General features: G+C 41.2%; 1 protein-coding gene across 1 annotated transcript in view; it reads left to right on the top strand.

Annotated features, from left to right (window-relative positions):
• GPATCH2L (G-patch domain containing 2 like) overlaps positions 1–2,673 on the top strand; it is a 30,166-nt gene extending 27,493 nt beyond the window's left edge. Inside the window, exon 9 of the mRNA XM_026051877.1 lies at positions 1,232–2,673. Coding sequence (XP_025907662.1) covers positions 1,232–1,404 — 173 coding nt within the window. The 3' untranslated portion in view covers positions 1,405–2,673. The remainder of the gene's footprint in view (positions 1–1,231) is intronic.
• The last annotated feature ends 10,551 nt before the right edge of the window (positions 2,674–13,224 follow it).

Genomic DNA, 13,224 nt, shown 5'->3' on the forward strand with positions numbered 1-13,224 from the left:
TAAAAATCAGCCTAAATAGTAGTTTGCCATGCATTCATACATGACGCATGGAAAAAGATAGTTTCTAAAAAGTGCTGTTTAAGCAGCCTCTGGAAGCTGTTCTGTTGTGAGTGTGAGCAGCTTGGTGAATTTTCTTTTTCCTCTGTGTATTTTATGCAGTCAGTCTGTCATGATGTAGTGGCAAGAAACTCATTTAATCCTTTTTATGAGCAAAGAAAACAGTTGAGATGATATTAGTGAGGGTCCCTGTTGTAGTATTGGTGGTGATTATTAATTAATGGACAAAACTATAACAGGGATTTTGACTTATATATTTTTTTCATATTTCATATGGCCTTTGGAGAAAATTGGGGGCATAGAGATGATAAATGCCATTACAAGCCATGTAGCTGTGGCTGTGTGGGAGTGACTCCACCGTTCTGGATGCCGAGGCAGGATCGTTAGGGTTTCAGTTCTACTGAGCAAGGGTTAGGCTTACTACTAGTACTGAGTTACGGTTTTTTAACCCATTTTTGTCCTGTTCTACTCTGCTTATTACTTATATATGCAAGATAGTTTACATCCTATCCTGACTATCTTACCCCTACGTTACTGACCATCCTGCTGGAAGCGCTTTTCGTTCTGTACTGGGAATGGATTCCAACCTAGTTTAGTAGGTAGCTTCATGTTATAATATGGTGCTTTATCACATTGGATATATGCCAATATTCATGGTGCTGTCTGTACTGAATGAAGATAAAAGCTGTATTTTCCTCCGAGTTGTATGACCTGATATCTGGCAAACTCCCAGAAACTTTGACATGCTCAGTATGAGGGTTAATAGAACCTTGGGTGAGGAGGTCAAGTTGTCTGTTAAGAGATTACAGATTTATTTATTTTAAGTAAGGGACTACTAAAGTTCTTGATACACCAGGAACTTTGACTAAGGGCTCTAGTTTGTGGACTGGGAATTTTAAGTTCTGAATGTGGGATTCACCAGGACAAGAATACTAAAGCTATTAAGAACCTATATTTCAAATAAATGCATGCATGTGTGGTAGTTAGGGAAAAGAAGTGCAATCACTCAATAAATAAATACTGCTTAGCCGCAAGAAGCGAGACATGAGGTCTGTAGCTGACAATTACTGCAGTCCTATGAGGAGATTGCCATGAGGTCACTAATTCTAATTCTTTTTTTCCCCTTTCCTACTTTCTTCCTCTCTTCTCCCTTTCCTCCAATTTTGTATTCTAGCAACAGTATCTGTCCACATGGATGCTGCAGACTCAGACCTACCAGCAACACTATCCCCAAGATCTCAGAGCTCTGAGGGGACTGGGAAAACACCAGCAGCTGAAAAAGCCACTGCTGCTTCCTCCACTAACTTTTTCAAAATGCCACTAGAGAAGAGCCCTGGACACAGCTAAAAGGAAGCATTGCAACTCATAAATGCATATTGGATTTTGGAAGTGTTGGGCTTTATATAATCTCCACCAAATGTCTTGTTTGGCAGTAATGGTATCTTCAGTATTGGTACGTGATGCGTGCCAGCACCCAGGCTGATGTGCGTGCCCCACATGCCTAAATAATGCTTGTGAATATGTGTTTAAAGAAAGGTAATCGGTGGTGTTGGGAGCGTATTGGCTTTTAAAACATTCTTGCTATTGCTGTGAGTATTTATTAATGCATTCATCTCTTTCCCTGGTGCCAGCGCATACATGCTGGGTCGTGCACAGAATATCCTGTGTTTTCACATCTTCATCTTGCATCAGCCCATGGACACGTTGCTTGTTTGCTGTATGCAATGCTTTTCAGGTGAAAGCCCTGCTGTAGCTACAAGGAGGCAGAGGCTTCCACCCAGTCCATTGTCAGGCCACAGGAATTCTTGGCTGGGGGATGAGGAGGGAAGCACACAGGTTGAAACATGGAACCTGCATTAACTGAATGTCCTGAATGTCTTTAGTCTTGCTTGTGTATGGCATGTTCTTTCTTGAATCTTCTGTTGGATAAAGAGTTGGGAGAACTACTTGAACATAAATGTGCAGGATGGGGTCATGGAGAGGAACTTGGACCATTGAATATCCTTAGAGTATGAGAGAGGACATGCAAAGCCTCTGTTCCTTAGCGAATAACTTCAAAAGTGACTGCCAGTGTATCCCGGGGCACTTGCTGTTGAAGTTGACCAACCACCTGAGTTCACAACCTTCTGGGTAATGATCACACCACTTCTGTCATATGTTGTCCCTCTCTTCAAAAAGTGTTGTCCGGGTGTCTCCACTACAGATGATGACGTTTCACACTGCAGCATACACAGGCAAGTCTCTCTATAACCCTCCCCTCGCCTCCCTGTTACCGTTTGTGTTGCAGAATATATGGAAAGTGATTTTACCCCCTCTTCCCGTGTCCATGATCACACTATATTTTTATTGAATGACTGGAGCTTATATTGGGCTACATTTTTTTAAGAGTATATACCCTCATAGCGTGTGTCAAGGAGGCAGTGGCTGCACTGGTTCTTAAATCATATAGAAATAGGAGGTATTTGTATGCACAGAGCTCCTCTGCTTTTCTCCCTGCGTGGAGCTTACAGACAGGATCGTTTGAGCATGTGAAATGCACTTTGAATGTGGAGGTGCAGTTAGCACTCAAGCAGATAACAGATTTTTGCATGTTTTTAGTGTTTTTGCAGTGCTCTGCTTTTACTTACTTATAAGTCAAGTAACTGAGAGACAATTTGATTGCGATATATGGCAATGTTTTATTTTTAATGGCAATGTTTTATTTTTAATTCTTAAAATGTTAAATGACTAACGTACACAAAACAAAAAATGAATTACTCCATCTAAATCATGATTGACAAATACAGTTATATACTGATGTCTATGTCTGATCCCCTAATACCTACTTATTCTTGGAGAGAAATCCAAATTGGATTTATGTTTCGCAGCCCAAGCAAACTGTCAGATCTGCCCATGTAAATCCCTCTCAAAACTTTTTTCTTTTTTTTTTTTTTTTTTCTTTAGGAGGGCATGTAGAGAGGGGATTCATTTTAAAACAGGGAAATCCTTTTTACCTTGCTAAAGGAGTGCAGAGGTCAGCTTGGATTACAGGACAAGCTGTGAAGGTTTTATGGAGAGGGTAATGTGCCTGCTTTTAATTAGTCATTGAGTTGTTTTATTTTCTACAGCACTTGGCTCAGTGGTGCTTAAGATGTAGTGCAGGAAGTCTCAGCAGTGGAGAGGCTGTAATCTAAGAACATATAAGAGAAGGTAAACCTGAAGAATGGTACTCGACTGCCAGCTGCTTGTGAGCACACAGAAAGGACAGCAAAATCACACAGAGTCACTGAATGATTAAGGTTTGTAGGCACCTTTGGAGATGAGCTAGTCCAGTCCTCTGCACAAGCACATTGCACAGTGTTGCATTCAGGCAGGTTTTGAATATCTCTAGAGAAAAAGACTCTGCAAACTCCCTGGGCAGCCTGTTCCAGGGCTCTGTCACCCTCACAGACAAGAAAGATTTTCTCAAATGCCAGCAGAACTTCTTGTGTTTCGGGTTGTAGTTGTTGCCTCTTATCCTTTCTCTGGCCACCACTGAAAAGAGTCTTGAAACCCTTAATATATTGTGTACTCTAATAAGGTCCCCTCTCAGCCCTCTCTTCTTTAGGCTAAACGGGCCCAGCTCTCTCAGCCTCTCCTCATAAAAGGGATGCTGGCAGTTCTCTGATCATCTTTGTAGCCCTACTCAGGGTTCTCTCCAGTAGTTCCCCATCTCTTTTACTGGGGAGCCCAGAACTGGACACTACTCCAGATGTGGCCTCACCAGGACTAATTAGAGGGGTAGGACCACCTCCCTCAGCCTGCTGGCACCACTCTGCCTAAAGCAGCCTAGGATCTCCTGGGCCTTCTTGGCCACAAGGGCACGTTGCTGGCTCGTGGTCGCTCTCTAGTCCACCAGGACTCCCAGATCCTTCTCGGCAGAGCTGCTCTGCAGCAGGTGAGCTCTTGGCCTGTACTCGTGCATGGGGTCATTCCTCCCTGGGTGCAGGACCATGTACTTTTCTGGGTTGAACAGAGGCTTGTTTTTTTGATAACCTGCTGATACATTTTAGGCTTGGAACCCTTGTAATGATCTTCCAGACTCTTTCACTGACAGGCAATATCCTCCATACCATGGTTAGGTTTAAGTCTATTCATCAGGCTCATTCAGATTGCTAAGCAGTTCTTGGACATCCATAAGAGAAAGATGTTTGGGCTATTAAGGTATCAGCATCCTTCATGTCATTCTTGGAAAGGGGGTCACCAGACTTCACATAAATTTTCTCTGAGGGCAGGGAAAGATAAATTATCAGATTTTCCTATTGAGGTCAGTAGCAGTGTTCATCTGATTAAGTCTTACTTAAGTTGTAAGCTCTTAGGAGGTCTTCCCTACTTTTAAAGGTTGAACATACCTGTGGCACTGCTGAGGGGTAGCTATAGCAGACCTTTATAAGCCACACTTCCTGCCATGGAAACTTCCTGGAAGTGCCAAGAGACTTTTTTTTTTTTTTTTTTTTTCCCTCCTCCTTCTCAGCTGCCATATCTTTCATATTTCTAGATTAAAATTCATTTGCAGGACAGCCAGACTCTGGACCAAATTTGATTCTCCTGAGTGTCTGACAAGCTAAATGAGTCGCATGTCATGCCCAATCTTGTTATTCCAGGGACATGTATCTAAATTTGTCTTCCTACTTCAGTAGGTTGATTTGAATTTAAATATTCTATAGCATTCTTGTGAACTGGATGCATTATTTTGTTTCTTTTCATCTAAAGAAAGTTCTCTTTCCTTTCTTAGCCCTTCCTATGCAGCAGGTTTAACATTGCCATTTCATGACCTGCTCTCCTTGAATGAGTGGTACTTATATAATGCAATAAAGAAGAAATGAAGGAAATCTGGAAGTAAATACCAGTAAAATAAATAAGATATGTATTTTTCCTGATAAATACTACTTATCAGGGCTGCAGGGGAAGACCTAAATCTGAGAACTGAAGTTAAGTTCCTTTATGAGAACCACTAGTATGGAATTGATTGTACCAGAGCTTTTTTTTCCTTTTACCAGCAGTGTGACCTCCATTTGGGAATAATGTAGGTCTCTATTTTTTTTTTTTTCCTTTTGCATGTATATTCACCACTATGAATCATCATCATAGAAAATTAACTGCATGCCAGCTGGAATTCCTAGCAGCAACTTTTTGGTGGAAAACAGACTCTTTAGTGGATAAATGCTTTCAATTGGTCTTTACTTAAAGTGGTAACATGGAGAAAAGAGGAAATTCAGTGTAACCACCAAAAGCAGAGACAACTACCATTGGCGGGAGCAAATTCATTCCACCTTGCAACTGTTCTTGCATTGGAGGGAGAGGGGAGATATAATTCAGTACAATAATCCACATATCTCAAGATTATTGAATAGCAGAAATTAATAGTTTCCCTTGACTTACATGCTATTTTTTTACTAAAGTAGCTCAGTATGAAGTTATTGCTGCAAAGCAATGCTCAGTTCAATCTTACGCTGCTTTTTTTAAAAAAAAACTTTTTCAGGTTTGTTTATTATTGGCTTACTTTTCAGCCTACAGGATTAGTCTGTTCCAGGTGCAAGAACCTGCATCTGTCTTTGCTGAACTTCATGAGGTTTCTGTCTGTTCATTCTTCCAATCTGTCAAGGTGCCCTCCAAATGGTTCTGCTGCACTCCACCGTATCAGCTGCTCTCTGCAATGTGCCGTCACTTATAACCTTGTTGAGAGTATACTCTCAACAAGGTTATAAATTCATCCAGGTCATTAATGTAGACATTAAATAGTATTGATCCAGTATTGACCTCTGAGGCAAGCCTCTCAAAACTGACCACCAACTAAATTTCAAACTCTTGATTCATCCAGTCCATAACTTCCCAATTTGACTACAAGGCTGCTGTGAGAGACTGTCAGAAACTGTTCTGAAATCAAGGTAAACGCCACCCCCACTGCCGTCCATTCATCTACAGAGCCTGTCATCTCATTGTACAAGGCAGGCAGGTTCACAGGTATGATTTTCTGTTGATAACTCTGTGCTGGCTGTTCCCAATCACCTTCTTGTCCTTCATATTTGTGGTAATGCTTTCCAGGAGAACTTGATCCATGATCAAGAGGTACTGAGGTAAGGCTGACTAGTCTTTCATTCCCCACGTCCTCTTCGTTTTGAGAAGATTATATGTTTTTTTTTCCCCAAATTATTGGAGACCTCTTATAATTGGTATGACTTCTCAAAGATGGTTTAATGACATCCTTTTGCAAAGAGGGCTTCATTTATGTACAGGGGAAAGGTGGGTATCCAGTGGAAGAAAAAGATGGGAGGAGCATGTTTAGTTCTTTGCATGTTTCCCTTAGTTCGAATGAGCTCTAATGAAGCTAAAGGTCCAATTTGATAGGGACTGGAAAGGCTCAAATAAAAAGAGCAGTTTCTGGCCTGAAGGATTTATGATCTTAAGATAAGGTGCAATAAAGAGTGAAGAAAGCAGGAAAACAGTAGTTTGAGAGAAACTCATGAGAAGCTGGGACTAATGCTACTGAATGATAGATTAGCTTCATGATTGTGGTATGCAGAAGTGTATCTTGCCAGCATTCTTAAATAGTGACATTGTGATGATTAGTGCTGTCCTTCAAACTGTAGAAGCTTATGCTGTTCCTTCTGGACACTGCAGACAGCTAATTTGAGGTGAAAAGGGAAATTGGTGGCATGACAGGGGGGAAAAAAAAAGTATAACCATGCCTTTATATTTTGACCCTCTTCCCACTGAAGAATGAAGATGCTACAAGAAAAAAAAATATATATATATATATAATATGAGCATGACAAGCAAAATGGAATTGCATGGAATTTTTTTTGATGTCTTGAGGAACAAATTCCCTATCAAGAGAACATTTCAGTGATGCAGTAACACAAGTTGCTGCCAGTAGTTTATTTAGAAAATACACTGTAATAGGCAAAATATATTATAGGAGACTATCAAAGGCAGAGGACACACTCCTTGTATTTTCACTGTGCAACTGCATTACTGTATCTGTCCTTTGCATTCTAGAGTAGTCTGTCTGTACTATAAAGTATGGAAAATGCTTTACGGTGATGCTTCCTAGGGGATAAAGTATAAGAGGGCACTAGATAATTCTGTCTTGCCTCTAATGTAGTATAGGCCATTAACTTTTACCCAGCACAGGATAGAGCTCAGCATGGAGAGAGAGAAAAGTGTCTTAATTACATGAAAGCATCTTGTTCTTCAAGATACTGCATTTGCTATAGGCAAGTGCAGAGAGGCTGCATGGTCACCAGTGCCTGGATACCCATTCTTGGCTGGTCCTCAGATTCATGTTGCAGAACCAGAGGTAAGACCCAACCTCCTCCTCAACGTGATCATCAAGAAAACTCCTTCCCAGCTGCAAGCCGGGGTGTTGATCTTGATGGCTCCAGCCAGTTCCGAAAGGTCTGACAGCTGACATAATAGAAAATATGGGTCGAAGTGGAAAGTAGAGACTAGGACAGCTTGTTATAACAAGGAAAAAATATTAAAATACATGTGTAATAGAAAAAAGTATTGACCCATGCAAGTGTGACCCAGCAGATTTGTGTTAAAGCAGAACTGCCAGTATTAGGAGGATGAACAGGGGTTTACAAAGCTATTGTGTTTTCCCTGTAACCTCTGAAGGAATTACATGAATAACGTAAGAAAACTATAATGGGTCATACTAAAGGTCCCTCCAGCTCAGTATTCTGTCTGACAGAGACCAGCACTTGTTGTCTAGGGAGTATTGTAGAAAAAAAGGTAACTATATGGTGATACTTCTATTACAGTTCTTGGCCCCAGTGTCCATTGACTCAAAAACATTTATAAATCTTTAAGGCTGGAGGGAACTTTTGTAGACATTTTAACTATAGTATTTATCCTGCAACTGGATTTAATCATATTTCTAGAAGGAGATCTAATCCGACTTTTAAAAACTTCGAGCAAGAATTAACCCATCTTCCTTTTTAATCTGCTTTGTTATTAGATTACCCTCTTTATTAGAAAAATATGTCTATTCTCAGAATAGGTTTTGCCTAAAATCACCATCCAGCTGTTCCTTACTGTGTGTTTTTTTTCCCCATCAGGCTTGAAAAGCTCTATTCTTCCTTTACAATTAAGCTTTTATTTTTTCTATATAACTACCTATACAAAGTCAGCAAGTCCTGTGTAATCCAGTAACCCATATAAGCCATGTTGCATAAGCTTCACATTATACAGCTTGTCACTCAGCTGTTAGTTATGTTACTGCATGGAAGTTCCCAGTATCCCACATCCATCTGCATTTATTGCTAACGTCAGCACTTACAGTATTTACAGAAGCAAGAACAAATCTCTGCTGCTGCTTGATCATCACATAAACACTATGTTAGCCCTTGCTCTCCTAAAATGCTAAAACAATGCTGTAAGTAATGTGTTCAGAGAGATCATTCAGAGTCTAAAGTTCTTATCACTGCTTTTCAATGCACAGACTCCTAAAATGCAAGTATAGTCTTCATTCTTTATGCCAAAATGTAATACAGCTTCCTTTAGCTGTATTACAGCACAGTTTTGTACTGCCAGTTTTTGCAATTTACAGTTCGGATCACTTCAGTGTTCCATCTGCTTCCTTTTGTCAGGAGAGAACCAGGGATAGCTTCATTGTGTCATAGGAAGTCCTTTATGGGAGTGGAGATACTGGGTAATAAAAGGTCTTTCAGCTAGATTTGATGACAATAAAAAGGATCTGGGAGCTAAACTCAAATTCAAGCTGGAAGTAGGTTATGTGTGTTTAACAGTGAGGACTGATAAACTGTTGGAGCAAAGTGTTGTGGGAAGTGGCAGCTTCTGTGTATCTTCAGGCTTTCATTTGAAGACATCAATGGCTTTCAGGAAGAAATGTTATAGCCAGATAGGAGCCACTGAAATAGTCATCTAAAAGTTTACTGAACTTGCATTGAAGGGCAGTCTACATGAAACAATAGTCATTTTAGGTTGTGAACTGCAGAGGGAAAAATGGACTGCTTTTCCATTGTGTTAAGGAGTAGCTCTTTTGAAACATGGAAATATGTTGGCAAATGGAGGAGAAAATCATGATGGATGGTGGAAGTTCAGTGGTGTTACCAAAAAGCTTGTCATGAAATATTCATGAGAAGATGAAACAAGAAAGAATCTGTGAAAACCTGTGTTAAGCAGCACTTCAGCAAGTTTGCTTAGTTTTTTTGAAGGATATTTGATGGTGCAATCTTGAGAGAAACCATGGTCACTCCCTTGAAGGTCCTCCTTGCTGAGGATTCCCCCATTCTTACCATGCTGCCTGTAGCCTCTGTGTGTGCGTCATCGTGTATGTGCTCAGCTTGAGCAGCTGTGTTGGTTCCCGCACTCGGGCATGGGGACTGCCTGCACGCTATGCTGGCGCAGGAGTGGATCTGTGGCCTTATTACCTGACAGGACCCTTGCCCAAAAATGTATATAGCATCTGTCTCTTGCTTGCCGGGCTGATTGCTCCTGCTTCTCTCATCATGACATAAAGGCCTCCCTACAGGAATGCCCCTGTTGTGGACTGTAGACTCTGCTCCGACACTACAGGATGGTAGGTTCCTTCTGGAAGAGCTCTACTGCGCTCACCTGAGAGATGTTGTGCCTGCAGAGAGTGCTCTTCCCAGCAGTGTGTTCTCTAATATTAGAGGGCAGTGACCTTCGAGAGTTTAGCTTTAAAATGCATCAAATTGTACTGCTTTGTTTTAAAATAAATGTAAAATTTCAGAGATGGAACAGTGCCATATTTAAGCCATTGCTTCAAATCTCCAGCTGTGTGCGTTGACATCTAGTGCTGGCGTTTGCTTTTGTTGCCAAGAATAGTGCGTATGAGCCCTCACCGCTGGAAGCTCCTCTAAGAGTGCTGTGAACTGAGACTGATTTGGCCTGACCAGATCTCCTGGGCACCACTGAAGGCTTGAAGTTTTCTCAAATTTCGTAACGCCAGTCAGGTACCCAAAGTAACCATTAATTTCATTCTAGGTTTTCCTCCTCCTGTCCCAGGCAGCTTATCTAGAGATAGCACATGAACAGGTCTACTCTTCAAAAACTTCAGAGAGTCACACTGTACATATCACAAATATTTTATGTGGTCCTAAGAATTAATTGTTTGATAAGGCTTGGATTCTGGATTCTTAGGACTGAGTTTGGGGGTAACCTGTAAATAATTAAGATTCTTGCTTGTATTCCTTTGTTTTAAACATGACATGTATTCCCTGAATAAGGCTCTTGTAAAATCTTTGTTCTGAATATAGAAACTGGAAATAAAAGCAATATATGAAATAAGTGCTTTATGTGGTGTAAAGCAAACTGAACAGAATGAAAAGAGGGGAAGATTGTGACATCAAAGTGGATTTGCAGTATTGGACCATCCATAACGCACATGCTTCCTTGGCTTTGATTCCTCAAATTATAGCTGAAAAGACTATAGGAAGCTACTATGCTTTTCTTTCTTTCAATGCAAACTCCCAAGTGAAGGGTTTGAGATGGTTTATCTTGTCTATTCTGTGTCTTTGCAGTGACCCTGTTTTGTTTCCCAGTTTCTCATGACGTCGTATCTTGACAGTTGTGATGCTCCATGTTTGGAATATGAAACAATTCCAGAGTTTCCCAAGTTACCTTTCTCTTTAGAGTGACATTTCATCCAAGTTACTACCCTGGCTCTGCCCATTGTCAAAAGCGACTTCCTTTAAGCAAGCAGGTCAGACTCAGTAGATATTTTAATGGTAATCTACTCATTTTGCCAACACTAACAACATCTCTTTAAGTCTGACTGGCAATATTTTAACCATGGAGGCAGTGGCTTCAAAGATGAGATGGGCAATAGACTTGGAATTTTCTCCTGTGTTTATCTGTCTGTCAAAGTTGATAGTCACGTACATTTGTAAAAGGAGCAAAACAGAGCTCCCTTTGCATTAGCTGCTCCGGAAGTAAACTGTGCAAACTTAGACCCAAGTTGATCCAACACTTGGAGATCAAGACCTTTGAACTTGCCTCAAGTTCTCAATGTTATATGTCCCTTCCCACCTCTAATTTTTAATAGTGGTGCTTTTTTTCCCCTCTTTCATCTGTTTACTGTATCTCTGAGAAGTGGGAAGTGTTCCTTGTGAAATGTGCTGCTTTTCATTGGGAGCAAGGAAGAAGGAGATCTTAAGATATATTCTCTTACGGGCATAGACCAGACTATGGCTAACGGTCAAAAAAATGCTGTTAGATATCTACAAATCATTATAATTCTCTACCTACCTGCATTGGATTCTGGATAATGAAGTGTTTCATTTGATTTTAAGGGAAGGCATCCATTAAAAACGCTGAAAGGCTCTTGTTCCCATATTCCTAGCTTTATATGACTGAGAATATTCTCAGTTCAGTTTGAATAGTTGCAAATCTAGTGCAAATCCAAATAGCGGCAAATCCAGTAACAGGGCAGGCTGTAGGGGCCTACCCAAATGGTGATTTTTGTCTACTGATGTTTACTGGTGACTTTTGTCAGCTGAAACCACAAGTGAATACAAGGAGACTTGCTGCTTGCTAAGGAAGGATTTCACACATCTAAATATGTGGCATTTCAAATCCAGTGGTGTAAGATTGCTACTAAAGTCAAGTGGTTTTCCAGTAAGGGCAGATATAGATAATATTTTCCTAAGGAAAAAGTATTGCAGCATTTCAAAATGTTAAATGATATCCTTTTCTTTCATTCCTAGTGAGGAGCAGCCAGGAGACACATAAAGATGAGAACAGGAGCAGAGCTTTGTAAGGAGCTGCTACCATTAGGAAGATAACATGCATTTTTTTTGCCAAATGTGCATTTAAAATTGCATCATTTTAATGGAAAAGCTCTAGTAAGAGGAGTTCTGTCTTAAGATGTATCATAGCTGCTTCTTCCCAACCTATCTGCTTCAGCAGCAATGATGAACTGAAGCAGCGGTTCTGCTAAATGGATGAGGGCACTGACACCAGTGTTTTTTGAGTAGCTTTGACATCAGTTACCTGAAGATTTCGCCAGCATTGCCCTAGGGCTTTTCATCATCCTGCTTCACCAGGTACTTTACAAGTGTTTGGACTCATCCCACCCTCCTGGGGAGAGCCCTTCTGACAAAGCCAGAAGCAAAGTGCTTCTCAAGCCGCGCTCCGTGTGGGGAGCAGAAGTGCGGTCATTTCTTTCCTGGCTGTGCGGGTTGTTGCAGAAGGAGCCTAGAAACAACAGCAGCAAGGTGAGCTTCCCCAAGCCCTTTCTCCCTTGCTGCTCCTTTCAGGCACTGTGAAGGTGCGCAGTGCAGGAGCTGAAGCCTGTGGAGTTGGGGCAGGGACCACGTGGGGCTGCCAGAGCTCTGCCCTTGCACAGTGCAGGGGCTCGCAGTGCAGGAGTCCCTCAGAGCAGCACCCGGGACTGCCACGAGGCAGGGGGCATTTGCCACCCACTCTCACCATGTAAGTACAGTTGCTGCTCAACCCCAAGCCACAGGTTTTCTGGCCTCCCTTTATTTAGACGCTCAAGGCAAGTACCTTAAAAATAATAATAATAAAAATTGTGCAAAATTAGTGCTGTCCTGGTATGAAAGGCTGCAATTCAGGTAGCCAGTGTTAGGGAGAGGGTTTTTCTTGTTTGTTTTTACATCATTTAGACTGACTTCAAGCTTTATTTACTGCACAACATCCAAACTGAATTCTGAAGAAGGAAGAAGTAATTTCCTTGTTAGTGTCTTCAGAGTCTCTCCTGCTGTGATATCTTAGAAAGTTAATGAATGTATCTATGCCCTGAGAATTTAAATGTTATTGTGACCTGTATTTTATAGATGGGGAATTTAAATCAGAATGATTAAAGCAAAAACTAGGAATTGTGTCTGAATTCGGGACCCAAAGAGGAGGTACCCAGGGACTGGCAATTTGAAGTGACTGGCTTTGTAGCCTTTCTAGATTCAGGTTTGTATTTCCTGCCAACTTCAGAAGCACTGTGCATGCCTAGACCTTCTCCAAACCCAGCCACAAGGTCTCAGTGCAGTGACAAAACTCTGTGGCCAGGGCTGAAGTCTCCCTCTGGCTTCTTGGGCACCACAGCAAATACAGGCGACGGTTCTCCAGGCTGGTGGTCACTTGCGTTCCTCTCAAGACCTTTGTTTTGGCATTTTTTCCTGCTTTGTTCTTTCAGTCTTTAGC

This window comes from Nothoprocta perdicaria, unplaced genomic scaffold (assembly GCF_003342845.1).
Source record: "Nothoprocta perdicaria isolate Ctin4 unplaced genomic scaffold, notPer1 scaffold_8, whole genome shotgun sequence".
Classification (NCBI taxonomy): domain Eukaryota; kingdom Metazoa; phylum Chordata; class Aves; order Tinamiformes; family Tinamidae; genus Nothoprocta; species Nothoprocta perdicaria.